The sequence below is a fragment of the Salminus brasiliensis genome, chromosome 1, assembly GCF_030463535.1.
Source record: "Salminus brasiliensis chromosome 1, fSalBra1.hap2, whole genome shotgun sequence".
Classification (NCBI taxonomy): Eukaryota; Metazoa; Chordata; class Actinopteri; order Characiformes; family Bryconidae; genus Salminus; species Salminus brasiliensis.
This window is the reverse complement of record NC_132878.1, coordinates 59,701,406-59,729,136: the sequence shown is the minus strand read 5'-3', so window position 1 is coordinate 59,729,136 and position 27,731 is coordinate 59,701,406. Positions and strand designations below refer to the sequence as shown.

General features: G+C 41.1%; 3 protein-coding genes across 3 annotated transcripts; 1 reads left to right on the top strand and 2 right to left on the bottom strand.

The window, feature by feature from the left end:
• Nucleotides 1-77: 77 nt before the first annotated feature.
• Nucleotides 78-4,527, bottom strand: acat2 (acetyl-CoA acetyltransferase 2). Its single transcript, XM_072697017.1, has 9 exons — nucleotides 4,367-4,527; nucleotides 3,611-3,745; nucleotides 3,216-3,397; nucleotides 2,512-2,629; nucleotides 2,122-2,265; nucleotides 1,808-1,930; nucleotides 1,454-1,608; nucleotides 1,194-1,304; nucleotides 78-977 (listed from the first exon to the last, which is right to left on the bottom strand). Exons 1-9 carry the CDS (start codon nucleotides 4,413-4,415, stop codon nucleotides 807-809), a joined length of 1,188 nt encoding a protein of 395 aa, XP_072553118.1. The 5' UTR covers nucleotides 4,416-4,527; the 3' UTR covers nucleotides 78-806.
• Nucleotides 4,528-4,871: 344 nt separating this feature from the next.
• On the bottom strand, nucleotides 4,872-12,990 carry wtap (WT1 associated protein). Its single transcript, XM_072684150.1, has 8 exons — nucleotides 12,833-12,990; nucleotides 11,816-11,853; nucleotides 11,670-11,725; nucleotides 11,508-11,566; nucleotides 11,289-11,416; nucleotides 9,888-10,066; nucleotides 7,485-7,639; nucleotides 4,872-6,130 (listed from the first exon to the last, which is right to left on the bottom strand). Exons 2-8 carry the CDS (start codon nucleotides 11,843-11,845, stop codon nucleotides 5,451-5,453), a joined length of 1,287 nt encoding a protein of 428 aa, XP_072540251.1. The 5' UTR covers nucleotides 11,846-11,853; nucleotides 12,833-12,990; the 3' UTR covers nucleotides 4,872-5,450.
• Nucleotides 12,991-14,107: 1,117 nt separating this feature from the next.
• sod2 (superoxide dismutase 2, mitochondrial) lies at nucleotides 14,108-16,775 on the top strand. The gene is made up of 5 exons (XM_072697006.1): nucleotides 14,108-14,238; nucleotides 14,930-15,132; nucleotides 15,718-15,834; nucleotides 15,996-16,175; nucleotides 16,403-16,775. Exons 1-5 carry the CDS (start codon nucleotides 14,204-14,206, stop codon nucleotides 16,546-16,548), a joined length of 681 nt encoding a protein of 226 aa, XP_072553107.1. The 5' UTR covers nucleotides 14,108-14,203; the 3' UTR covers nucleotides 16,549-16,775.
• Nucleotides 16,776-27,731: the final 10,956 nt, after the last annotated feature.

Below are 27,731 nucleotides of genomic sequence, written 5' to 3'. Positions count from 1 at the left end.
TAGAGAAGTGGAACATTCCAGGTGGAAGTCTTCAACTGTACAAGCAATGGCATTTTTAAAGTACAGAGCACAAGGTCTCATGTTGCATTCATTATTTATTGAGGAAATACATAGCCGAAGCTAGATATGTAAACTTGTTTTTCCTTGAGGGTTTTAATGGAAAACACCAGCATGTTACAGTATTCATTACATCAATCACAGTCTACAGGAAGCACAGGACTGAGGCTAATTTAGCCTTATGGCACAAGGTACTCTAAGGCAAGTCTACGGTAGTGTATTCAGACGTCTGTTCTACTGCATGTACTCTTCCTCTGTGGACCAGTATAGTGGCCACTTGATTGATAGATAGACTATAATGTATGGGATTACAGCTGGCAACAGCCATGAATAAGACTGCAGGCCTGATCCACAGAAAAGTGAGTTTTACAGTAAAGCTTCTATAGCATGGAATGTGAAAAGGCTGAAGGTTCAAAATCAATACATGATGTACAGGATAAGACTGTTCAGTCAGTTTCAGGTTCAGTTTCATTTGTTCAGGTTTGACAAACATTATACTCAAAACACATCAGACCAGGTCTTGATCAACACCAACAACTTCCTGCCCTGGTCTTTCTTTCATGTTTTTTTTTCATGAAATAAGTATTTCTGGACTGAACATTGATACTTAACATTTGATTGGATTAGAAAAATAGAGTTCATGAATGAAAACCAACAGAATTCACGTAAAAGTCAAACATGTGATCCAGTTATCTATATAAGCAGCTAGTTTTTATGTGTGAGTGTGTCTCACACATAAGGGTCTTTCTCTAGACTCTCTCTACACACATAGCGATTCCCATTCCACCACCAATGCACAAAGCAGCGACTCCTTTCTTGCCCCCAGTCCTCTGGAGTGCATGCAGCAAGGTTACCAACACCCTGCAGCCAGACATGCCAAGTGGGTGTCCCAGAGAGATAGCCCCTCCATTAATATTAACCTGCAGACCAAAGACACAGCAGGACAGGCATCAATATCAACACAAAAACACAAGAACTCTAGAAAAAGACTAGATTTTAGTCCTTTCACAAAGCAACTGACATACTCTTGGTATGTGTTTAATATGACCTGCTATACCTCAAGTTTAATCAGTGTTGATTAGTGTTTATTAATTTAGTGTTAATGTGTGGAGTGAATAATATGAAATAAAAGAAACCTTATCCGTGTTTAGGCCTAGCTCCTGCACCACTGCCACACACTGAGCAGCAAAGGCCTCATTGATCTCATATAGATCCACTTCACCCAGCTGCCATCCTGCTTTTTCTGTCTGGAGAGAGAGAGAGAGAGAGAGAGAGAGAGAGAGAGAGAGAGAGAGAGAGAGAGAGAGAGAGAGAGAGAGAGAAAGAGAGAGAGAGGAACTAAACACAAATGTTTAACTGAGACTGCTGAATTACCCAGACTACAGGTGACACTTACTGCTTTTCTGATAGCTGATATGGGCCCTGCACCCATGATGAGTGGGTCAAGGCCGGTCTGAGCCCATGAGACGATTCGTGCCATTGGACGAAGGCTCCGCCTCTGAGCCTCTGATTGGCTCATGAGAACAGTAGCTGCTGCTCCATCATTTACCCCTTTAAGGAGGAAGACAGACAGCAGATAACATCTGCAGCACACAGTCTACAGCTCAGAGCACCACATGGGACACATGACAGAGTGTCTTTTTTATTATTTGATGTGTTCAGGGTCATGTTGTTGTGTAATGCTTAGAAAAGAATGACCTTGGCCCCACTTCAGTCAAATCATTAGTGAGGTTCAGCAACGTTTACCTACCTGATGCATTGCCAGCAGTGACTGTGCCAGACCCGTCCTTTACAAAACACGGTTTCAGTTTAGACATAACATCTATATTACTACCATGGCGAGGGAATTCATCAACCTTCACTTCGACTGGACCTAACAAGGATTGTAAAGAATGACATTCACTTTTAAAAAGGTCATAGCAATTAGTTAAAATCATCATCCTCTTTTCTTCTAGTTGTAAATGAATAATCTCAAGGAGTAACCAGTGTACTAGAAGAGCACTTTTATCAATGTAAAATAAAAGCTAGACTTGTTTCATGTGCATCTTAAGTAAAACTTCTTACCTTTTCTTGAAGGAACAATAACTGGCACAATCTCCTGGTCAAAGTAGCCAGCTTTTTGTGCTGCCTCAGTTCTGCTCTGTGATGTGACAGCATACTGGTCTTGAGCGTCTCGACTAACACTCCATTGCTTAGCCACATTCTCCGCTGAGGAGAGACAAGAAGTCTCATAACCATACATTAATAAGGGCAAAATAGCCCACTCTCCTGGCTAATCACCAAAAGAGATAATACCGAGTTCTTATTCTGTGTGCTTGTGGTCAGAGCATAACTGTCAGTCAATTGACACTAAACCTTTGTACTAAAAGAAATGTTTGTGGCTAATGTAAATGAAGGCACTGTTAAGTAAGACCAAGACCATCCAATGAAATCTGATGGCTAGATCAGACTTACCCGTGATGCCCATGTGGCAGTTGTGAAAAGCATCGGTGAGTCCATCAGCCACTACAGAGTCCTGCAGTGAAGCATCTCCCATCTTTACTCCTGATCTCATTTGCACTGTGTGAGGTGCCTGAAATTTAAAGTGCATTAATAAGTACCCGTCTACATTGAGACACTGCCAATTTACTAGCACAGTTTACACAAATTATCTTTTTGATCTTTAACATTATATCTCAGTAGTGCTGCTGCATTTATTTGTCATTTAAAGAACAAAATCATAAATGTATGGGATTTTTGTTACAAGCCACCACTTTTGCAAAAGTGAAACAAATCCATAAGAATAAATTTCACACACACCAGCATCCTTAGATTGTTATCCCGATTCTAATTGCATTCTGAAGTAGCGTGAGAATTTCCTCAGAAACCCACAGTGCATCCAACAACAAAGACAGCATCATTCCTCTTTATGTGGTAATACAAAAACACAGCAGCGCACAGAAAGCTCCAATTCCACATGCTGATCCATTTTACTAAGCTTAACATGGACATGTTCAACTTTCAGATTTTCTGCATACTTTAATCAGCTAAAAAGGACACATACAAACCCTGTAATGCCTGCAACATGTTAGGTAAAACAGGGGTAATATGGTAAAAATATCAAAAACATACAGATGTCTGTGGTCTGGATCACTGGTATCTACCTAAATAGAACCTACCCGACTCATGCTCTCCATGCCCCCAGCCACCACCACAGTGGACTCCCCTGTCATGATGGACTGAGCTCCAAGACACACGGCTTTCAGACCAGAACCACATATCATCTGACAACTCCACGCTGGCACTGGGTAAGGGATACCTGCTCCAACACTAGCTTGCCTTGTGGGGTTCTGCCCATGACCTGAGGACAGCAGTCGAAACATGTTAGGACTGTGTGGACATTACTTCAGCTGTCTTTATACTTCTTTGCAATGAACATAGTTCACAGTTGTGATTCATACTCAAAACACAGTCAGGTAATCTGTAATGAAGTCACAAATAAAGACACTGTGACAAGATCATGCTGATAACAGTGACTATTTGTTATAATAAATTGTATAGTATAAAGTATTACCAGCAGTGAGCACATGGCCCATGATGACCTCGGATACTTCCTCTGGTTTTACACTGGCTCTCTTAAGTACATCCTTAATGACTACAGTACCCAAGTCATTAAGAGGTACACTGCTTAATGCTCCATTGAAGGACCCTTTAAATGACAAAAGCACATTTGATTTCAACCATGGTGTTACATTATGCTACAGATGTATTCAATTATGAAAAAACACATAAACTCTACAATCTATTACATATTGAATAATAACTAGCACTGAACTACATGCGTTTTTCCCCACATTGTTATTAGGAAGATGCAATGTCTTATTTAGACACTGCACATGCTCGGACATATTTATTACCATTAATTCAATCGACCAACGTCACCAAATTCTGCTGCTTTGTGTTTGGCCAATCAGAAGCAAGCGATCTGCATCGCCCTACAGTAGCTCAACCAATCACGGCTCGAGGACGCTGGAGAGAGCGCCAGCGAACCAATGAGAGTCGACCTCCGTCTCTGCAGCGCTGACAGGAGAAAACTCCGAGTGACCGGGTTGCAGCATTAGTTGACTAAAATATGAAAAACTACATATGTCGACATGCACCCTGGAGCGATGCAGAGAGCCGCAGTTTAAAGAGTTCAAGAGAAGCTTTCAGTAATCAAAAACACAGCGATACAATTAAAACACATGCACTGCTTCCTTGTCCAGCCTGTCACTGAGGCTGTCCCAACAGCGACGTCTCGGAGCCCGTAGCGTGGGGTAACAGACCTTACCTATAGGAGTCCTGACCGCAGACACGATCACGACTGGCTCGGTGTTCATTTTCCTCAGTTAGGTGCTGACTTAAGGTAGAGAATCGTCGCTGTACACTCAGTGCCAGTCCATTTATTGCTGACGGCCCTCCCACAGAGGATCCTGATTAGCATGCCGCTGCTTTCATTTGTTAGAAAGGACCATAGACTGAGGCGAGGACTCAAAGCCTCGTTTTGGCACCATCTACAGGCCTGGACGACCAGTTACTTATTCCGGCTGTGGCTATTGAGTCTTTAAAGGGAATATGTATACTAGTTTACACATGAAAACAAAACAGCTTAACACTATTACTGTGACCAGTTTTGCATTAAAAAAAAAATTTTATTAATTGTAGTTTTTCACCCATATATATATTTTTAAACAGCCACTAGTGGAACAGTTAACTTTGTAATACCTGCAAAGCTGTGTGTATTGTCAAGCCTTTTGTTTAGTCTATAGATTTGCATAAATTTGAAATGATGCTAGTGTCATTAAAAGCCTTTATTGATATTTGGTCAGTACATGAAATGAATTGAAATCAGAATATGAATCCGACAAGATACATCTCAGGAAAAACCAAAAACAAACAAAACACACAAATTGAACAAAACTTCTCGTCATGGGGAGGAACAGAAAACATTTTTAAAAAGTTTTACATCAACAAACTAATGACATTCTGAACCAGCATGGCAAGTGAAGCAGCAACCTGCAGCTTCATGACTTAATTAAACCATATGATGCAACAAGTTTTTAGTGAGTGAAGAAATGAATTGTACAGAAACTGGCGTTCAAAATGACCAAGGCTGCAGAGAGAGAAAGTTTTAAAACCTTAAAAAAACGGCAAAAATAACATCCAATCAAATCTACAGATTCATTCATCTGGTGTTCAAATTGGCTTTCTGAAAGAATCGGTTATGACAGGAAGTGGTTTAAAAAACAAAACAAAAAACAACCTGTACATCTCAGATTTTTGATTTCTTAAGCAAAAACTAACTGACCCTAAATGTGGCTTTTGTTTGTCATGAGTATAAAAAAACAAAACAAAAAACAAAAAGTTTAAGAATATTACAAAACCGACCCTGACGAGGCATTTGAGGCTACTGAGGAGTTGGTGGTGACAGTAGTAGCAGCTGCAGTCGAGTCCAGGCCGTTCTGAGCACCATGACGCGTGCTTGTCCTGTTGCCCTTGGAGACAGCAGCAGCCTCGTGGGAGTCAGCATTGGAGTCCGTGTCGTTAGAGTGCTGGGTCACTGATGTTTCGCTGCCTGTTGGAGAGTCCACGCTCTCATAACCTGCGCTCAGCTGAGTCACATAACCTTCCCCGCCGCCCTGACTCCCTGCATCCTCCGAGTGGTTGGAGAGTTTTGACACGCCCCCATGGGTGGGGCTGGACACGGAGGGCGACAGCGGATAATCCTCATCTGCGCTGCTTGCTTCGCGGTACAGACTGGACCCGGACGTGCCTCTCTGAGACGAGTTCCCGTTGGAGGGTCCGTTGGACACTCTCCCGCAGTCTTTCCCTCCAGCTGAGCTGATGGCAGACGCTGCTTCAGTTTGAGTGGGCGGCTCTGTGGATGGGGGAGAGGGGGAAGTCCTGCTGGGACCGGCTGCACCAGAGCTGCCCTGGGCTTGAGCTTGCTGAGACAGCTGCTGCCTAGTTTCCCTGAGCTGCTGCTGCAGAACCAGGATGGTGCTTTGCATGCCTTCCACCTCCTCATCCAGTTGAATGATGAAGTCATTCAACTCTGAATAACAGGACAGAGACATATGAAGTAAACATTTGTATGATAAGGGACAGAAATAGCTAACATTTTTAACGCAAACAGTACACTGGGCTAAAGGCAATAGGAGTGCACAATATCATCCTATTCATTACAATATTCACAGATAAATGGGGAATTATTTATTTAATTTGTACAATTGCCATTCAGTTGTCATGCAGCCATGGACATTTCTATTCTTTTTCAACTCAACACAGGAAATTGCCACTACTGTTACACTAACTAGATTGATCATGCTAGTCTCCTAACATTACATTCATTCAGTGCTGTGACTAGCCGTTTCGCTGTCTGTAATGCAGGACCCTGCAGCAGATTATGAGGGCAACCAGCACATAAAAAAACAACAAAATAAGATACTGGGGCATCGGTTCCACCACCACTGCATGATAGACTTACTGATGTTTTCACCATCCATTCTAGACTTTTTCTGAGGCGGTCAGATTAATGAACACACTACTGACCAGCATTCAGCTCAAGCAATTATTCTTTCCAACGCCCATCATAGGCTGATCACAGACCTTAGGTTTGTTAGATTGCTCTTAACAAGCAACCCAAAATGAACATACTGAACTCAAACACGCACTTAACTGTGATCAAAGCCATCACTGTATGCATTGCACTTAAAATTCTTCAACACTGCCATGGATCTCTGACTGACCTTCCCACCATTGCCAAAAAGCTGCACTTTAACTATAATTAAATAATTCTACCCAGATTTTCTGTGTAGTTACAACTGACAATTGTTTGTCTGCACTGTCCACATACTTCATACATCCATTTACTATCTTGCTGCTCTACAATCTTACCTGCCCTTGTCCCAGTGTGAAATTAATGATCAAAGGTTTAACTACTCAGATTAGGGCTGGGCGATAAGGTAAAAATATTGTATTACAATACACAACATTTATCACAATAGATGTGATTTCAGACACAATGCACCAGTAGTGACATTTTTAAAAACTACCATCCATGTACTCTCCCATGTTTAGTACATTGATTTTTATTCAAAATCTGTTGCACTTCATCCAGTTAAACCAGACTAATTACATCGTTTGTGATGAAATGTGATCAGTGTACTTTAAGCATTGACGAGATCCATAATATGCTTAGAAAAGTATAGTGCATCAGGATAACTATTTTATCACATCATGATAAATTGTCATATTGATCACCTAGATCAATGTTCTTCTACTAAACACAAGGTGTTAAATTATCGGTTATTATTATCAGACATTCTTAACCAGTGCATCTCTACAAAACATTAAAGCAGAGAGAAGATGCAGCTTACAAAACACCGAACAGAAAAGCCTTTTCTCACCATCCTGGCTGCTCTTGAGCTCTTCACTGTACTTCTTCTGAAGGGCAAGTTCGGCCTCCAGCTGAGCGATGCGGCCCTGGGACAGCTGCCTGCCAAGCTCCTGGTTTTCCTGGATCAGCATGCGGCACTTCGCCATCAGCTTCTTACCAGTCTGGCTGCAAGGGAGACAAGTCTGACATCACATGGTGAACACAGTCATGGGCACAACACGGATGGCCATAGCAACTGCCAACCATTGGCAACACTGAGGGGGCAGGTTCAAAACACATTCATCACTTTTCAAAAGATGACCTATAACATTCAAAATGATGCATGACTGATGAACAATTATGATAAAGTCAGTGATAACTGTGACAGCTGCACCACTTACCAAAACACCATACCGGTATCAACAATCTACAGATGAATAGTTTAAATTAGAAACTTCACAACGTAACATTCAAGAACCCCATTAATCAAATGGCACCACCAATTAAAACACAGACACCAAATAAAGATGGTTTTACACACCAAGGGTAACGGAGAATCCCAAAGCATAGCTTGCAATAACCTCCAAAACTAGCCATGTAGACTAAATGCACTTGTTAAATTCATATTAGTAATGGCTTTAAAATATAAATAGCAAATAACTAAATACGATCCTATATTAATTGTTTCATTGTGCATACAACGATGAAAATAGCTTGTATGGCCATTAGAAGTCTGCTTATAGGTTAATGATGCACATACACTTCTGTGAAAACTCAATTTAGAACAAAACAAAACAAACAAACAAAAAAAAAATCATTACTTGCAATGCCAGGATTGGTGGTCAAATCTGACCACGTCTGAAAGCAGACCAAGCCTCAAAAGTTTATGACTGTGGAAAGTGACACTCCTGGATGATCTTCTGGGTAGCAAAAAATTAAAGAAATGGCCTGGACAAAAGGCAGATACAACTTAATCTTGAGATCCAAAAAAACTTTCATTGTAATTAGCACACTGGGGGTAATGTGTGTGGCAGCTTATAATGAGTAACAAAACCAGTCATCCTTTTTCAAAACATCAAAGTAAACCAGAAGCTTATTAATGAATATGAAGAGATTATGTCTTAACTAAAGTCTCTGAGGCCAACTGTCTTTCAAACCTTTTCCATGCAGATGTTTTGAATTTCCATCCTTAAAATCTAAAAGCACCTGATCGCTAGAAAATTAACAACACTGAACAGTTCTGCAACCAGAATACATCACAAGGAAAACCCTAATAAAAATAAGAGTAAAAAGCTCCTAATGAACATACTAAATTCCAACGTGCACTTAACTGTGATCAAAGGACACAGTAGAATAGACATACATATAAAAACAGCTTGTTCAGTTATCTGAGACACATGAGCATTCACATTGAAATAAAAAGATTGCATCTACAACAGTGTATTAGCACTTCCTTGGGCATAAACAGATTGGTCACTGAAGAATAGAGAGCCAATTGTACATCATCCCCACTCCCTCTCTTTTTTTTTTTTTATAAACTACACTGCTGTAAATGCAAAACCCATTTCCAAGAACAAACATAAACAAAGCAAAAATATAAAAATACGAAACACAAAAAGAGAAAAAGGAAAAATTAAAACACTGTACCGTCTTTTTCACCGATGAGATGGACATTAACCAAAGTCTCTGAAGACCAGGGGGTCTTACTTTCTCCCCCCCAAAGTATTACATCTTTACAAGGGCTCCTCCCCACAGAGTCTTAGGATCTTATCTCCTCTCATTGTATTTCATCACACTACTGTCCCCTTCCCCCATGTTGCTTCTATAGTCTTACCCAGAGTCTTTAGAGTCTTGGGAGTTCTACACTGGTGGGGGTAAAAGAGGGGAGTTATTCCTGTGCAACATTTTATAGGGCTCATGTTTTAAAAGTTCAAAATCAATGTTTTTTTTTCCTCTTTTCTTTTCTTTTTTTTTTTAAACTACAGTTCAATCAGCTCCAGAGCCAACGCCTTGCTCAAGTCTCTCTCAACGGCCACAAACGAGTTATTACAGCAAACTGTCTAACATGAGTTGTTGGGGCTGGAAGGAGGGGTTGTTTCCGCCGTGACCACCTCTTCAGGAACAGTCCCGATTCCTTCAGGCCTCTGTACCATGAGGGGGTGTGGGGAAGAGAAAGCTGAAACAACAGTGTCACCTGACCAAAACTGTCTTTTCAGTTTCTGTTCTCTTTCACTTTTACATTACGGTATGATAAAAGCAGCACAGTACAAGAAAAAAAGTCTCTCTGTTTTTGGCTTTTAAGTCTGAGTCTTGTTGTGAACATAGCATTTCAGTCTTCCCCCACCATTATCTGCACTCCTGCAGTGGAGAAAGTGAGGGGGTGAGTCAGGAAAGTCTTGACTTTTGTTTGGAGGGGGGAGTTATTTTAGTTTACCTATCAGGTGTAAATTTCCAGGCACTCAGTTCATTTTGGGCTTGCTCCAGTTTGTCTTTAGTCTGTTCCAGTTCAGCCTTCATTTTGAGGAAAAATAAGTTGATGGCTGGGTCCACCATGGAGGATCTCAGCTGAGCCGCACTGGGTTGCTGGACTTGCTTCAGGTACTGGATCTGGGTCTGCAGGGGGAGGAATAGTGTTAGGAACCTACAGCAAAGAAGGACTGGAATCTGGGTATTTTAATGCCCCACTGATCTCCTGTAGCCATCAGCTCAAACAAAATATTTTCTTACAATTTACTCATCACAAGTAAGGAACAGTAGAAAGAGAAACTGTTCTGATCAAAGTATATTAAACACCACATCTGTCTGCTGCGAACTAAAGGCAGGGATATGACTGCAAACAACATGAAATCATACAGGTGACTTGAAATGACTGGCCAAACTTTGTGTTTACCTGCACAACACCAGTTAATCTTTAACCAGATAAACAATTGTGTTCATGACTGTAAATTAGAGGTGTTATTGTATTATGATACACAATGTGCTTTTTATGAGCAACCCTGACCAACGCATGTTTCATAGAGAGCATAAAGAGTCCAGTTTTAAAAGATGGAGTGCAGCAAACGTATAATTAAAAACACTGTACCAAGTTTGGGATAGTATCTGGGTGTCCCTCCTCAATCTGCTGTTACTGGGTCGTTTTATATGTCAAAATATGGCTTAAGTGCTGACAATCACCCACTCCTCAACTGTGAATTAAATCTAAATGGGCAGGACTTGTTCTGAGGCTTACCAACAAAAGCTGAGCCTGAACACTACCACTAGTCCTGCAACACAACGATTATACACATGCAATGTAGGATACGATATACCATTACCACAGGAATGCTTGCTACTCACAGCACATCAAACTAATTCATCAGATTTTTAAATCATCTCTTTGCTGAACAATGTTTGAAAGTTTGTTCAATTACAACCTGTAAAGACATTTTCTGCTGCACATAAACTGATTCAACTTGCTGAGGTAAACAACAACACAAAGTAAAATTCTTATTTCTAATATGGGCTGACGTTACAAACTGACAACTGACAAATCTCACTGGCGCTCTTCCCAGACTGAAGCCCAAATGTGAAAGAGGGTAAAATAAGACATCTAGTACAAGTCGGAAACTCTCGGAGGAAGTGTAAAATCGCCTCAACTAGGCCTCTTACCTCCAGCAACTACCAACAAATACTTTCACTATAAACAAATTTCCACTTCCATGCAACATTCCCCCAATGTGAACAGCAGCTGGAGCCGAAGCCAGCAGGCCAGTCAGTTGAAGGAACAGTTAAAGGAAAGTGGTACTGGTGTTAGGTGACTAGGATACTTTAGGTGACTTTTAACAGAAATACTTACTGTGCATTCCTGCATTTCCTGCTCCTTAGTGGCCAGCCTCATCACCAGAATGTTCTCCCTGCGTGCAGACTCCTGCTGCTGCTGCTTCAGCTTCTCCTCAGACTCTTTCAGACCAGTCACATCATTGGCTGTGGAGAGAACATGCAACTTCAATACAGCTCACACAGACAGACAACACACAAATCCAGAAACACTCAGCATGCATGTGTCGGGACTTACAATTTAAATCCGCATACTTCGCCTCCAGCACCTGGACATAGGCTTCATGCTGTTTCCACCTAAGATGGGGGAGGGGGTATTTATTTATTTATTTACTTACTTACTAAAAAGGATTTCAAAAATACAGACATCTCTCTAATAAAAACACAAGCTCATCCTTACCTTGTACACAGCTCCTCTCTGGTCAGGGTCTTCATGTCTGATTCACTAAGGCGAACCTGAACGGACACACAAGAATCAATAAGCCGACATGGCAGAGATCTCCCCGTTAGATCACACAGCTAAGATCACTGCGCCAATTCGCTCACCTTCTTCGGCAGAGGCTCTTCATTAGTCATCTTGATCTCTGCAAAAACGAGAAAAACGCATGAGAAATTGCTGCTCTCCCTCCAAAAGCAAACCAGCACACAGCCACTCCGCACTGGCGGCTTCAACGGCACGAAATGGCCACAGAAGAAATCTGCGTGGTCACGCAGTCCGCCAGCACACGTGTTTTAAGACGGCTTATTTCACCTGTTTTTATTTTCACGGTTAAAATGGTGCAAAGTTACATTTCATACAATATTATTTAATAGTATAACTGCTGTATCCTTTCCGAGAGGAACAGAAAAGTCGAATAAGGGAATCAACGCCAGCCTCGTCGTGCCCCGAGTCCAAGCAAAATGGACCACAGCTAGGACTTGCACCGGGCATAGTAAAAGCACTGGACCTATGGAGATCCAGCTAAAGGGAATTAACCCATTAACAGGGGCTATTAGCTGAGCTTAGACCGGGTTTAGGAGTTCGCTAGCTACGTTCTCGCTATCTAGCTAACGTTATACTTTACAACCTATCGCATTTAAGCCCATATTTCGATAGCTAGCTGGCTAGCTAACGTCCGTGCTATCTGGTTATGCTAAGTTATGTTAAGCAAAACGTCTCCAGAGACTTCCTATCCCCAAAAACCTAAACGAGGCCCTTTGCTGGTGATACGCGGCGGCAGTGTAAGCAGCTAGCCAACGTGAACAGCTAGCTATAGCATGGCTGGAGCTGCAACCCGTCTTAAACACAGAAGCTGGGACGAGCTGAGCTGAACGGAGCGCCTCGTCGGGTCAGACACACGGCTCCAGCCGCTGAACAATTTTCGACGCATATCCCCTAAACTACATTCGAGGAGAAACCCGAGATCAGCTTGCTATTTAGACCAGTACCTGCCGGCTTCGTGTGTTATCAGTTTCTTGTCACAAAATGGCGGAAAAGGAAGAGACTCTCCCTCCGACGAGAAGCGCAGCGCTCCTAGCTTGTTTACCAAAAACGAGCCAAAAACAGACAGCCGTGATACTTACAAGCCCTGATTTAGTTAGACCAAGATGAGCCAATCTGCTTCTGGCACGCGATTAACGAGCAACTCGTCCGTTTTATTAGCGGATTTCAATCTTAAAACGAGCCAAGCTTAAGCTTAACGCGAGGTCCGCGTAGCCGCCATCACCGCGAGGACGATGGATGTTCCGCCGCAGAGGCTGAAGGGGCGGGGCGGCTTAGATGATGTGGATCGCAGCCTGTTAACTAGTTCAGCAACCGACACTTTATCCATCTTTAACTTCCGAAATAATTTGTCAAAGACACTTTGCATAATTTAAAATAACAATAATAAATAAATAAATAATTTATTTTAATATCATAATAATAATGATTTTTTAATATATAATTTTCTTGTTTTATTCCTGTACTTTTCATCATATATGTCATATCGTATATATCGTATATTCATATGACAGGTCAAAGCATTTCATTGCATCTCTAAATACGAAAGTATCATTTTCCATAGCTGTAGTAATACAACTGGCGCCTTCATATGGGTGATTCTGGTAATATAGGGAAATCGGGGCAAAATATATATTTTTCAAATCGTAAGCACGTGCTTTATTTCTGCTTTAATACATATCATGCTCTGGACATTGTTTACCACATTTCTTTACTAATACTCTAATACTTACAGTACTAATGTATTTCATGCCACTGATGATCTAACAGTCCGGTAGGTAGAGCAGTCCTGTTAACCCTTGCCCCTGTTAAAGCTGCTCAACACACAGATACTTGTCTGCCCACCATAACCTACAGCGTCCTACAGCAACCTTACAGCACAGAATCGTTCACACTGCAGTAGTGCTCGGTTTAGGACGCAGGGTTTGTAAGCCAGCCCATCATCATCACATTTCAGTGATAAAACACACCATTCTAACCTCAAAAAGACTGACATGATCAAACACTCAAACGGACCCTCGCTATTTTAGATTACAGCAGATATCTGCAAGCAGTGGCAAACCAAAGCATTGCAACAGCAACGGGGCCAGCCAGTGAAGCAGCACGGGCCACGTGAATCATTTTGAGGATGGGGGAGATTTCTTTCTTACAGATTGTCCTTATTACAGTAAATGTAAGGTATTTGAGAATAAACTGCCACCTAAAGTGTCCATAAAGGTGTTAAAATGAGTCGTTTGCAAATTTGGTTCATCTCAATTGCCGTAGTATGTGTACACAGAAACGCAGGGACGTGTGTCCTCCCCCAGCGGGCAGTGATGGTACGTTCCTGCTCGAGTTCAAGTTGAAATTTCAAGGGCAGGTTAGAATGGAGGGAGTGAGTGATTGAGGGGGGAACCAGCACCAGCAGCAGCAGTAGCAGCTCTGTGCTCATTGTAGCCAACGTTAAACGAAATATGAACATGTTGAGCAGAGTTGGACATGTTCGCAGGTAATGATAAACACTCGTAAGTTACTGAAGCCTTCGCAATTTACTGCGTTTTTCAGTATAACTGCCGTTTACGGGAGCTGTTAGCCTAGCAAACAGTTCTTCCGAGACTCCAGGGAGCTGACGGTCAGCGTTAGCTAGCGTTAACACATGCCGCGCAGACAGCCAGCGGGTCCAGCGGGTCCAGCACAACACACTGCGTTGATTTTATAAGTAGATAGAGACTCGTTACAACCAAAAACATCATTTCACTGCCACTTTTAGCCCTTAAACTGCCACACAGCAGGTAGCTAGCTAGCTTTCTGAGTCCCAGTTATGTTTGTTAGCCATTTCTGGCAGCGGCACAGTAGCAGCTTATGTAATTAAGCTCAGCGTTATAGCTAGCACTACATGCTCAAGGGTAGTTTAGCTAGCTAGTGCTAGATAAGTTATGACTCGTGCTAACTTTTAGACATAAAAAGGAAATATCTAAACTTGATGATCGTTTACCAACGTTTATCAAAGATGATTATCAAAGGACAAACCATTCTTATTAATGCAATCTCTGTTGCAGCTGCTGTAATCTTTCATTGTCGTCAAAAATGGAAGCTCATCCCCTAAATAAAACATGAATACAGCTTGGCAAAATTGTACAGCGTTCATTCTACGTGAGTTTTGTCTGCCACATTTCACCTTTGTCCCCTTCTGCTATTAGGTGCACAGCCACCTTAAACCCCTTGGTGGGTGCTTTGGCCTCCAGACTGAAGCACACACTTCCAGACCTCCCTTATGACTACGGGGCGCTTGAGCCCCACATCTGTGCTGAGATCATGCAGCTTCACCACAGCAAGCACCATGCCACATATGTCAACAATCTCAACGTTACTGAAGAGAAATATCAAGAGGCTCTGGCCAAAGGTGAATCCAAGTTTATCCTGTTCTAACAAAAGTGTTGATTCCCCCACCCAGAGAGTGATGGCAGGTTTGCTCTGTTGTATGAGACGTGGGCTTGTATTCACAAGGCTTCTTAGAGAAGTAGTGTTGATCTAGGAAAATATATAAAATATTGGGCAGTGGTGGTTCAGCGGTTAGAGCGCTGGGCTATTGATGACAGGGTTGTGGATTCGATACCCAGGCTCGGCAAGCTGCCACTGTTGGGCCCTTGAGCAAGACCCTTCACCTGCTCTGCTTCACCGGGTGCTGGAGTTGGCTGCCCACCGCTCTGGGTGTGTGTGTGTGTGTGTGTGTGTGTGTGTGTGTGTTCACTGCCCCTTGTTCACTAGTGTGTGTGTGTGTTCGCTACCACAGATGGGTCAAATGTGGAGGACACATTTTGCTGTAAATTATGTGCAGTTAAAAAAAAAAAATTAAACCTTATTGACATGAACTGGCTCTAGATCTTGGATGCTTTGTTGATACAGGCACAGACACATTTGGTTGTTTCTGATCAAAAATGTTCTTTGTTCTGTTTTACCCTTTAAAATCTTGTTGGGGTTTTTGTAGGTGATGTGACGACACAAGTGGCCCTTCAGGCAGCTCTGAGATTTAATGGTGGGGGTCATATCAACCACACCATTTTCTGGACAAACTTATCTCCAAGTGGTGGAGGAGAGCCACAGGGTGAGCGATGCAGTACTTTTAATCTGGTTTTTAGATTTTCAGCATGTTTGTTGCAAACCATTAGTGTGGCTTAAACTTTGTGTTTAAGTTGATGTTCACGATGTGGGCAAACAAAGTTTGTGAATTTGTAATATGAATATTACAACATTTTTTTACCCCAGGTGATCTTATGGAGGCCATTAAGCGTGACTTTGGCTCATTCCAGAAGCTGAAGGAGAGGATGTCTGCTGCTACTGTGGCAGTTCAAGGGTCAGGATGGGGGTGGCTGGGCTTTGATAAAGAGAATGGAAGACTGCGAATTGCTGCCTGTTCCAACCAAGATCCACTGCAGGGAACCACTGGTAAGTACTTTCACAATGGAATGGGGATAAACTAAATTATACAGTTCTAATAAGCACACACAGTTGCTAGAATTAAATACTGTAGAATAGTATTTGGGGAAAACAGAACTGTTGTTTTGTGTAGAAGAAAGTGTGTAATAAGCTATGATCCACTGTTCCCTTTTTTTAAACCAGTTCTTTGACCTAAGCATTTCTTGCATTTTGGCTTTTTCCTCTCTTTCTTTTAGGTCTTGTTCCTTTGCTTGGCATTGATGTTTGGGAACATGCATACTACCTTCAGTACAAAAACGTCAGACCGGACTACGTTAAGGCCATCTGGAACATTGTGAACTGGGAGAATGTTAATGAGCGCTTTCAAGCTGCGAAGAAGTAGATGATACACCTGCAATTAAGAGTTCACTGTTTTTTCTTCTTGCAGAACGCACAAATAACCCTACACATTGTTGCTATCAGATCCTGTAATGACTAGTACAGGAACATGAGGAATCATTTGTGGGAAGATCGAAGAAGGTTGTTTGTCAGAATTAGTTGCCATGGAGTAACTGGGATGATGGAAGCTCATGTTTTCAGAGTATGTAATTAAACCATTATTTGAACCAACACTGTGGTGATGACTTGCGTTCTTGAAAACAGATAAGTCAAAACGGAGCATTATTTCAGGCCAGCTTAATGGTTATGGCGAGCTTTCATGTGAGGTGTGTGTGTGTGTAGAGAAACCCAACATTTGGACTTCATCATTGCATGCCTCAGACCTAGTATCATGAGGGATGGAAAATAGACCACTTTCAGTAAATGATGTAATATAGGCTGCGTTATGACCCGAGATCTGTATTGTTTTAATCAGACACATGCACTGGCTCTGCCTATGGGGCTTGGCTTCTGACGTTCTGATGAGGCATAATATTTACTGGCACAGTGGATCGTTAGTGGCGCTAATTACTGCAATGGATTAAATCTAAGCAATGTGCACATTTGCCACTTGCGAAATTTCATTTAGTTCTCTTTTTAGAGTGAACCAAACCAAACATTCATAATAATAATAATAAAAAAATCCAATACATTTACTGCTGCCTACTTTCAGGTTGAAGCCTTACTGTCAGAGAGGGGAAGCTAATATCCTAACACAACACTAGATGGTGCTATGTGCTTGTTTCCCTTAAATGTTCTTGCATTGCATGGGATGATTGGAAAGTAATTTACCTGGCAATTTGAGTGATTAACCCCTATTTGTTTTTGGCACAAGTAGCAATTTTTTTTGTTGTTATTTATTGTAAACAGGAATAATCAATTAGATTACACTTTGAAGCCAAGGCAGTCTTTGCATCATGCAAAGAGGCCATTACTATAGCTACAACTATGGACCTTAGTCTCCTCTGTTAGCCGCTATTAAAATGTGACTGTGATTAATTGCACCAGTGTTTAGATTTTTCCAGTTATTGCTCATTGTATACTTCAAACTGCTGCCATTGCATGTGGCCCCAACAGTGGTTCCCTCCACTGCACACTGTGTTGGATGGAAAGGGGGCTTTGATCAGTCACCCCTGCCCCAACCATTAGGGGGTTTTCTTTTACTTCATTTTTTAAGGAATTGCTCTTAGATTTTTTTTTTTTATTGGACAAGTTTACAGAGAGTGACCAAATAACTTCCAGATGTGTTGACACAGTCAGCCAACACACCCCTCTGTCAACAATTAGAGTGTATAAGGGAAATCAAATCTCACTGGCCCGTTCCATATTTGTTCAGTAATGCTTCCATACTTATGTTATGTAGTGTGGCACACCACCCTGCATGCCCACAGTGCAAAAACATTTCTGTTCTGAAATGCATTACTCTACCTCAACAAAATGTTTCTCTTTGGGAGAGTCTTTGATTGATTTAGACATTTTGTTTATTTGTGTGGGGCCTAGACCTTCGTCTGACTCTTCAGAAAACAATTGCCTCAACACTAGGAGTGGATTAGTCAATTATAATCATGGAACAGTAAATTGCTGCAACAGAAGGCTTGACAAGTTTTGTTTTTCTGATTATGTGGAGTTGCCAGTCTGTTTCGGTTTCCTCAGGTGGAAGGTTCTTGAGTAAGTGTTGTTCATTACTGCACTAAAGTATTGTTTTGGTAGATTTTTTTACTTACTTTAGTAAGGAAAAGTAAGTAAGTAAATGTTCCTTTAGACCTTTGAAATCAAAGCTCAAAGTTCAGGTGATATTTTTTGCCACGCAGTTGAGTTCCAGTGCATTTAAATTTACTTACCTGTATGATTGCATCCAACATTCAAGTTTATAACATGTAAAATGAAACACAACTATCCTAATCTGTCTTTGGGGGAAGACCTTCATATATGTACAACTTCTGTGCTTTTCCCACTCTTCCTACTATTTGTTACGCTTGTTGGCCATTCTGTCAGAAACCCCCACTGTATACTGTAAGTCTTTGTTGCAAGTGTCCAGCTATAACTTCTTTCTGTGCTATTTACCAGCCATCAGTGGAAAAGGGACTGTCATAGGCGATTAACTGACTAGCACTTCTTTACAACGATTTCTTTACATTTATTTGCCATATTTTAAAAAGTAATGCAGGTCAACAATAAACAGTATAAATACAGAAAACAATAGTACTCAAAGTCAAGTAATTCTCATAATCCAAGCAATTATACGTGTCAATGTATCAGTTTTATCAATGTTTGTTTTTTAATTATATTGTGTTTTATTTATATCATATTATAATATTTATGTTTCCATAAGGTTGGTGTTTGCTGAGAATGGCCCACCACCCAAATAATATCTCATAGGTCATAGGATCATTATAGGAATATTTAGCTGTGTTTTTAAAAGGTTCCAGGAAGGTTAGCCTGTAATGTTACAGAAATTATGTTCCAGGAACGTTCTGAAAACATGTGACTTAATAATAATTTGTATCGTTATTAGAACATTTCAGTTAGACAGAGCAGTAGTGCTGACATGGTAGTAGCATGTAAGTGTGGGTTCTTACACACTGTCATTTTGTTATACACTTATTGCGATACCATATGTACCATGCCACTCACATGTTGTTCTCACTGCTGTCTTGAAAATGGCCCACCACCCACATAATACAGAGCCCTCCGTAATGTTTGGGACAAAGATACATTTTACCATAATATGCTCCTTGGTTTTGAATCAAAATTTCCAATTAAACCAATCAGATGGGATTAAAGTACACACTTATTTAATGAAATTTGATTGCATTTCAGTTTCCCCATGTTAAAATTTCAACACTTAGCAATGTTTGGGACATTTGGCTTTACAAGTGTTTATGATTACTCAGGTGTGTCCCATTGCTGTAGTTACCTTTGCTTAATATGAGGATGAGCTGTGCGAATGAAAGCCAAAGAAGCTATCATGAGGCAAAAAAACAAACAAAAATAAAACAGTTAGAGAATGTGTGGAATATATAATCAGAGTCCACCGGTGAGCTCATTAAATAAAATAAATACATTAAAAAGAATTAAAAAAAAAAAAAAATTCTGCAGAATTCTGGGAAAAGGTCTTATAGACAGATGGGACCGATATGAACCTGTATCATTGTGATGGCAAGAGCAAAGTATGAACTGTCCACAATCCAAAGAATACCACTTCATCTGTTAAACATGGTGGTGGGGTGTCATGGTTCAGGCACGGTTACTGGCGCGCTCGCATGCACTCTATATGCTTAGGAGAAAACTGAAGTCAGCAAGGCCCTAAAACAAGCAAGAGATAAAGATGGCTGCATCAGAGGCTTAGCCAAACATCACCAGGGAGCATACTCTGGTAGGCACTTGGTGATGACTTGGTGGTGTATAAATTGCAGACCATAAACAGTCATTGCATGCAAGAGATATGCAAAACTGTCCCAAACACCACTGCTTTGATGTACCTATCATTACTTTGTTTTACTCATGAATGCCCTAAAATGAAGAGGACTGTCCAAAAGGTTTACTGTGGAGCAAAGGAAAAACATGTCTTTGTCCCAAACATTATGAAGGACGCTGTATCTGGTCAGTTGTATTCTCAAAATGGTCTGTAACCTTTTTTTATAGCCTGACCCTAGATTGGGTCATAACATGCTCCCTTCCATTGATGAATGAGCTGCAGTCAGAGACTGTAAACCTACAAAGTGCTTCTATTTGGTGGGTGTTTCTGAGAAGATTGGTGTACCTGAACTGACAAGTCTGTATAGAATGCAGACTTGAAGACAGTTTGGGGTCAAGTTTTCATTGTTCCAGTGATTTTTGCAGAAAACCTCAGTGGTCTGTTCTGTGAACTTTACCACACTCTGTAAGTGCAACTGCACCGTGCATCTCAGCTAAAGCAAAGAGAATAAGTGCAAATGCAAACCTTTTCAACAAGACCATCTCCTCTTCCCCCTGGGCTGGATCTCCAAGTTTCAACCAGAGTGTTCTGATCCCTATAACTCACTCAGTAGTGGGAAAGAGAATGCTACTTGACAGACACTCCTGCAGAAAATGTGATCCGTCAGGGTCTGATACGAGTCCAACATCAGACAGATGCTGGGATATCATTCAGCCGCTCAGGTGTCCTCCGGGCATGCTGAAATCTGTGACTTCCATACGTTTCACAAACGAATTTGGGGACCTGGACGGAGGACTAATGTCAAGGGTTTTGTCCGTGATTTCTGCCTGACTCTCTGAAAAAAATAACCCACTTTAACAGTAGCCTTTTTTTCCCCTGTTCAAACCCATGGCATGTCTCAATGTGGCCTACTTTTCCCTCTTAAATTCAGTGTGCCAGAATTTGCTTCCTTCCACCACAACTCATAAACCAGAGAGGACTTTGCATTCAGCGTACTGTTTGTTCAACTGCTGGAAAAGGAGAAGGAAAATACCATCTATTCAACATCTATTCATCAGGCCAAACCCTTCGTCTCTACCATTCTATCCGTCTGTGCCTCAGCTAACCCGCCTTCTTCTGGACTGGTCTTGGCTCTGTCTGCCACTGTTGTCCTGATTTTGTGTGAAGTACTTGATTGGTGTTCCACCATGGTTCTCGCTACAGTGTTGGTCTCTTTCCCACTCTCTCTCTCTCTCTCTCTCTCTCTCTCTCTCTCTCTCTCTCTCTCTCTCTCTCTCTCTCTCTCTCATGCTCTTTATTGGCCTAAATTTCTTTTTCTCTTTCTCATTCCGAGCCATTTAGTTCAGTTGAACATAGCGCATAGCGTACAATATTGCCATTAATTATGAGAATACCTCCCTCCTCTCATGGCCACTCAGGAGGCCCTTGATCACAGACGCTCACACCTGATAAATGTATTCCCATATAACACAAATTAAAGCTCTTGAGTAAAATGACTAAGAGAATTGCCCTGAAAGATATTCATAACGACACAGATGACTATAAATGTGAGGCTGATGATGGAGAAGCTCGGTTATGCTGCCGCCTTTTCTCTTCTCCATCATTAGCACACAATGTGTTGTTTTTGGAGCCCCTTGTGCTCTCTAGTATCACATTAGTGGCAGGATGTAATTCCTACTGGTGTTTGTTACCATTCTAGCTAATATCTGCTGCTGTGTACTCATGGTCGCTCATGCTGCAGAATTAAAATAGCGCTTTCTAAGCTTACAATAAATCTCCTGCATGCTTTTGCTGGGACTGGAAATATTTTTTTGTTCTAGAAATAGAAAGACCAATGGAAAAAAACCTGATATTTAGATTTGAAACTCTTTCCTTGCTCTTCTCTTACATTTTGTCTGGTAAAAGAATGAATTCCACACAATGCCGAAATGCCAAAAGTAAGCCACCACAGTGGAGTGCAGTGAAACCACAACAGCAATATTGACAAGATCGATTCATCCTTTCCTTTACCGGAAATATCATTCCAAACCCACACACAAACTCAGCTCAACTCAGTACTAATCTAGGAACAAGCCAGTGCTATAGGATATACAGCCCAGAATAGTGTGTGTATGTCTTACATGCAGTTTGATTTCCTTATTTATGTCAGCGTTAGGACAAAGAGGCATGTTCACCCAACCACACAAGCTGTAAAGTTGCCTGTAGTGGACGCTTTGAAGTTAAATGCAAAAACATGTTTTCTTTCTTAGACTGTCTGAGGTAGTGGAAAGCGAATGCTATGACAGATATTATTCTTTTTTATGTGTTTCTAAAAACAGTTGTGAGGTTTCTCAGTAGAACCAAAGAAATTCCAAAAAAACACAGATGCAGATACCAAAAACGTCATATTGAATGGCAGATTGTATTGTATTGGAATATTAAACAGTAAACAGTACCAGGAACATTAAAGCCAGCCCAAGTAGGAGTGGTGCTCTGTGCAAGGCAAGACCTCTTAACTGTAAACACAGGACATTCTCCATCATTCCTGACTTAGCCTAACTGCATTTAACAGCACAGGGCACGCTTAGTGTTTGGTGGCAGGCCATGTTTAATGAAGTAATCACTCACTCATTCTCTAACAATCCCCCGTTCCTCCCCAAAACAACCCTTGCATAAATCTGAATATGGATATTATGGAAGTTCCCTACAGCTGCCACCTGAGGTCCGACTGGTCCGCATTTGCAGACAGGCTGATAGACTGGTTAATAAATGCAGGAGCAACACCTTTGGGTCAAAAGATTTGTGAAGGCACAGGGGGCCAGCAGAGATAAACTCTTTATAATGGTTGTTTCTACATTTTAAACCAGTCAGTTCCAGTAAATACATGAGTCAAAGTCATGAAGTGTCACTCCTTTATTAAAACGTCTGAACAGTTACTGCCTATTGATTCCCCACAGTGTTCTACAAATGATGTACAGCTGCGTGGCTGAGTAACAGTCCCATTCTCAAACTCCCCACCGCTCTTGCTAAATGAACTCACTATGTGCAGGCCGCCACAGACTGCTAGAACTCACTTGTGAAAAGGGTTAATGCAGGAGCGAGCACCTTGGGTAAAAAGAATGTGTTGAGTCTTAATACGCTGAAGGCACTGAAGAAGAGAGATTTGGGTTGATCTGAAGAGAACAAGTCCGTCCATCTGGAAAGGCAATGGGCAGAACCCTTTCCCTGCAAAGAAAAAGACCAGGGAGAGTAGTTCAAGCATGGGTCAATAAGTGCCTCATAAGGGTGGTCTGGGCCAAGACATGGTGAACATAAGTCATGGTCTTTTTCAAGGCTTGAGTGTGGTAAGGCACTGTGTGTGTACCTTGGTAAAACATGTGTTGCTCAGCTGAAGTTCTTCCCAGCAAAACCATGGAGCTAGCAGTTAACCTCAGTAGCTTCAGGCTGGGCGGCTGCGGAAGCCACTGCAGCCAGTTAGCAGGTTCTGGTACTAGGCACCAATAAGCAAACGCCAAAGGGTATACCATAGGGTATGTGCTCGGGTTGCAACTGAGACTACTGTAAATCCACACAAGAGCAGCCAGTCAGCAGGTTGTGCAATTGGGCACTGGTTAGCTAGTTTGCTGCAGAAATAGTTGTAATACCTAGGCAGTTGCAAGCAGTAAGCAGCTTCTAAAACCAGGTCCTAATAGAAAAAAAAAAACAAATAAAAATGAAAAGAAAGTGCTGGTTGCAGTAGGAACCAGTCATTCCACAAAATAGTCCATTTCCATACATTTGGAAAGGCGAGTGTTTATGGTCGTAATAACGAACGATGATGCTGGCCTCTTGTCGGGTCACGTGATGGTGTGTTTGGGAGTCTCTACAGCTGAGGTTCAGCAACCACAGAGGCCCTTTGTCTCATGCTCTTGGACCAAACCCTCATTTTTTTCATTCTGGCACAATTAAAGCTGAACTGATCTTGAGAAATAATCCCATGGGATTTAATCAGAAAGATGAGGGATTTGGCTGCCTGTTTGAATTCAGCAGTACAAGTCAGGAGGGTTGCCCAGGACTAATCCACAGACTGGAGACAGAGGGAGAGAAGAGAGAAAACAAGAGAGAAAAAAATCATTTGGAATATCCACTCTGAAGATCCTGAAACAGGATATCATGCTTCCCAGAATGCTGCGTACACAACACTCTCATCGTGCCAAAGACTTCCTTTTCCATTATAAAAATAGTTGTATACATCACAAGGATGAGTTCAGAACCCTCACTTAGCTTTATAATTGGTAAACATAACAGGACACTTCATATTTTACATGATTTAATAGACTAAGACTTGCAGTGACAGGCAGACCTTCTCCATGAGGTTTTTTTCCCCAGTGTTTTATCCCAGTTACAGACTAATTTCTGTAGCATACATGCATTAGTATTTTGTATTTATAGTCATTCAAGAATAACAGGTGAAAAATACTTACTATAAATAAATATTGTTCATATATATTTTTCAAAACCCTTGGAGTGCATTGGATTATCTTGTAATTATTTGTATTTATGTTTAAAGCAGACACTTTTAACATATCAAACAACCATACCTTTGTAAACCAACTCTGCCTTATGTCAGTGGCTGCTCTAGACATGATGTACATTGGGCATCTACATGATGTACATTGGGCAAAAAAGAAGGAGTGTCCATTACTCTGTGCAAAAAACAAAAAAAAGGCTCTGACTAAAATTGTTAGCTGCTCCAGCTTTTGGAGAGATGCTGAGGCTTTATGAGAAATGTTGTAGTCTGCGGTAAATTGGAGTAGCTAGTCCTGTAGTGCGGCCAGGCAATTTGGGATAAAATGGACTTTTTACCAGCGTTATTTTATAGCATAGCAACATTGTTTTTTTTTTCTTTACTTCCACTGGTAATGGACTAATGTAGTAAGACAGTACCCAGTAGCCATACTTTCCCACGAATATGAAAGACCCATACATTTATCTACAGTACATTTTCTCATACTATTCTAGTATTATAGTAATTTATGGGCCTAGTGCTTATTTTTAGTGTATCCCTGCACTGTTAAAAGAGAGGAAACTGCTGAACCATTTAAGGTAGAACAAAAAAATAATCAATAAGGAAAGAGCAAATAAGTAGCAGTCTTCCAGAAAAGCATACCTGAGCAGAGAACAGGATAATTTGACTAATTTGATGTTTTCTTTTCATGTTGATGTAGTCCATTTGTTACTGTGCGTCTCCTTTCTGTTATTATAACTGAATGTGAATATTTTACTCATAAATAAATGGTGTTGTATCAGGATGCCACAGGAATAATCTTGTACAAAAATGGTGAACTTTTATTTCTGAATCATGTACAAAGAGACATTTTATTTGAGTGGTTAAAACAACAGAAGCTGGTGCATAATTCAACTTTCCTATTAGTTTCCCAGCCTCTGTTCAACTCCTGGCAGGTTTGCTTGCACATTCATGCCTTGTTCGTAACCTACAATTCTGGAAACATAAATGTCTATTTCTGTAATATTCAGATTCCATGACACATGATAAACTTTCCGAGCCGAAGCCCATCTGAAAAGCACACAAAGACAACAGATTTCTCCTGTTACTGACTATACTCTTGAGCTTCTCTTTCTTCATGGCTGTTGTTCTGGGATTGGGACAGTAGAGCTGTTTTCCCATAAAACATCCAATCAGATGAGTCTCCAGCTAATCAAGCCACAAAGATGGAGGAACCGAGTGCCAAGCCATGAGGTAACACGTTCCACTCTCACTGAAAGGTGAGAAAAACAGCCATCATTCCAAATAATGGTTATCAAAAGACGTCACTGAGGTCGGACTCTAGATGGGAATTTATTTTCCAGGCCAAGCTACACAGGTGAAAACTAATTATTGCTAATAACCTTCGTGCCTTTTCTGTGTCAGTAACTGATGTGATTCCATTCTCCTTGAAGGTACATGGGAATCCCGGCCAAGCTTTCCTGTGGATGTACAAATGAATCTTTTCCCTTAAGTGGAAAAAAGATCCTCAGTTTGGAGACAAAACACCAGAGCTTACAGGTCGCTGCAGTTTGGACTTTATCTGCTGTGTTCACACAAAACACATTCTCTGATCTGTGTAATGTCAGAAATGATCAGTGTACTTTCTGCGAGAAGCAACTGAAGCAATCAAGGGGAAAATAACAGAAATGTCTTATAGACAAAGATCAGGTCTTTCAGTCCCTCGTTATTTTTCCACCCCACTGCAGGGTCTGTTTGTCCATTCCTACACCTACCAGCCATTCCGTTCCAATGAATTGTAAACCTGCCTGTCACTCCAGATTAAAAATGCAGTTTTCCACAGACTTCTGGAGTTGATTCAGACTGTCCTCAAGAGTGTGGGAAGCAAGACTCATCTCCCAACTGCATTTACCTGTTACTCAACCTTACTCTCTCTCTCTATCTCTCTCTCTCTGAAGAATTCCTGTTTAACTCTAGAAGATGAGAGCATTTTATTACTGACAAGCCAGGAAAAGAATCACCGATGCACAGGGTGCTGAGAGAGAAGCAGACCATGAAATTGAAACCATGCAGTCGTAGGTGCTGAGTCAAACACACTTTATCATAATTCTGTCTCTGTCTCTGCTTTCACCCAAAACTCATAGAGAGAAATTGGTGGCCTTGGCTGTTAAGTCTGGACTGGATTCCTGGTAAAGAGTCAGAAAAAAATAATCTTCATGAAAAATTGAGGTTAAGGACTAATTAACCCTAAATTATATAAACATTATGTGGTACTGATATTGATTTTAAAGAGTTCCACGTTATTAAAATGCATGCCAAATTAGGCTTATTAGCAGAATTTGCAAACCGTCAGCTTTTTGCAATAAACCAATCAAACAAGAACAGTTTAAATATCTCAATACAGCTAATTAAACAAGTGCTTTCTCCAAATTCAACACACAATGATACTTTTAATGACTGCTGCAGTCTAACCCCCTGAACAGAACCCCCTATAAGAGCAGACATTTGCAAATCAGATGCCAAATCAATGGCACAGTTCAAAGGTAAAGGAACACTGACTGCACTACCTGGACGTGACAAGAAAAGGAAGCTATCATCATCAGCTGCCACCAGGAGGCAGGTGGTCAAAAACCTGCAGCAAGATTTGGTGGCAGCAGGCACTGAGGTTTTAGCTTGCACAGTAAGACGCATGCCCCCCCAAAACATCTACCAGTGTTCAGTATTCCATCTTCACATGATCAGCACCCAATCTTCCAATCACCTCCACCTAGTCATTGATGGCACGCTGGATTTAATAAGGAGATGTTATTGCTGGTCTTTGCAGAAGGATGATTATCAGGTTATTGATATCTGGACTATGCTTTGGACTTTTTTTTGCGTCTACTTGATTGATTTTGAACTTGTTTGCTGATTATTTGAATGTTTTTCCTATAAACGCCACCTTGTTCTGTTTTCATATGGCTTTTTATTTCTTGGACTGGGACTGACTCTGCTTTATTACTCTACATCCAATCATTCTTGGTCTTGGTGTTGCAGATAGCCAGCCAGCAAAGCACAAACTGTAATACAAGCATGAAGCCAATAAAAGTGAAGAATGAGTTATGTTTTCACCACATCAGAGGTTCATTACAACATAAAACAAACTGGTAAATATTGGTGATTGGTAGAATTATCAACAGAATAGGCCTTAGTATATCACTTGGGCCCTAAATTGGTCTCTGTACATATAGCATATATACACAGATATTTAAGGGATGTAGATCTA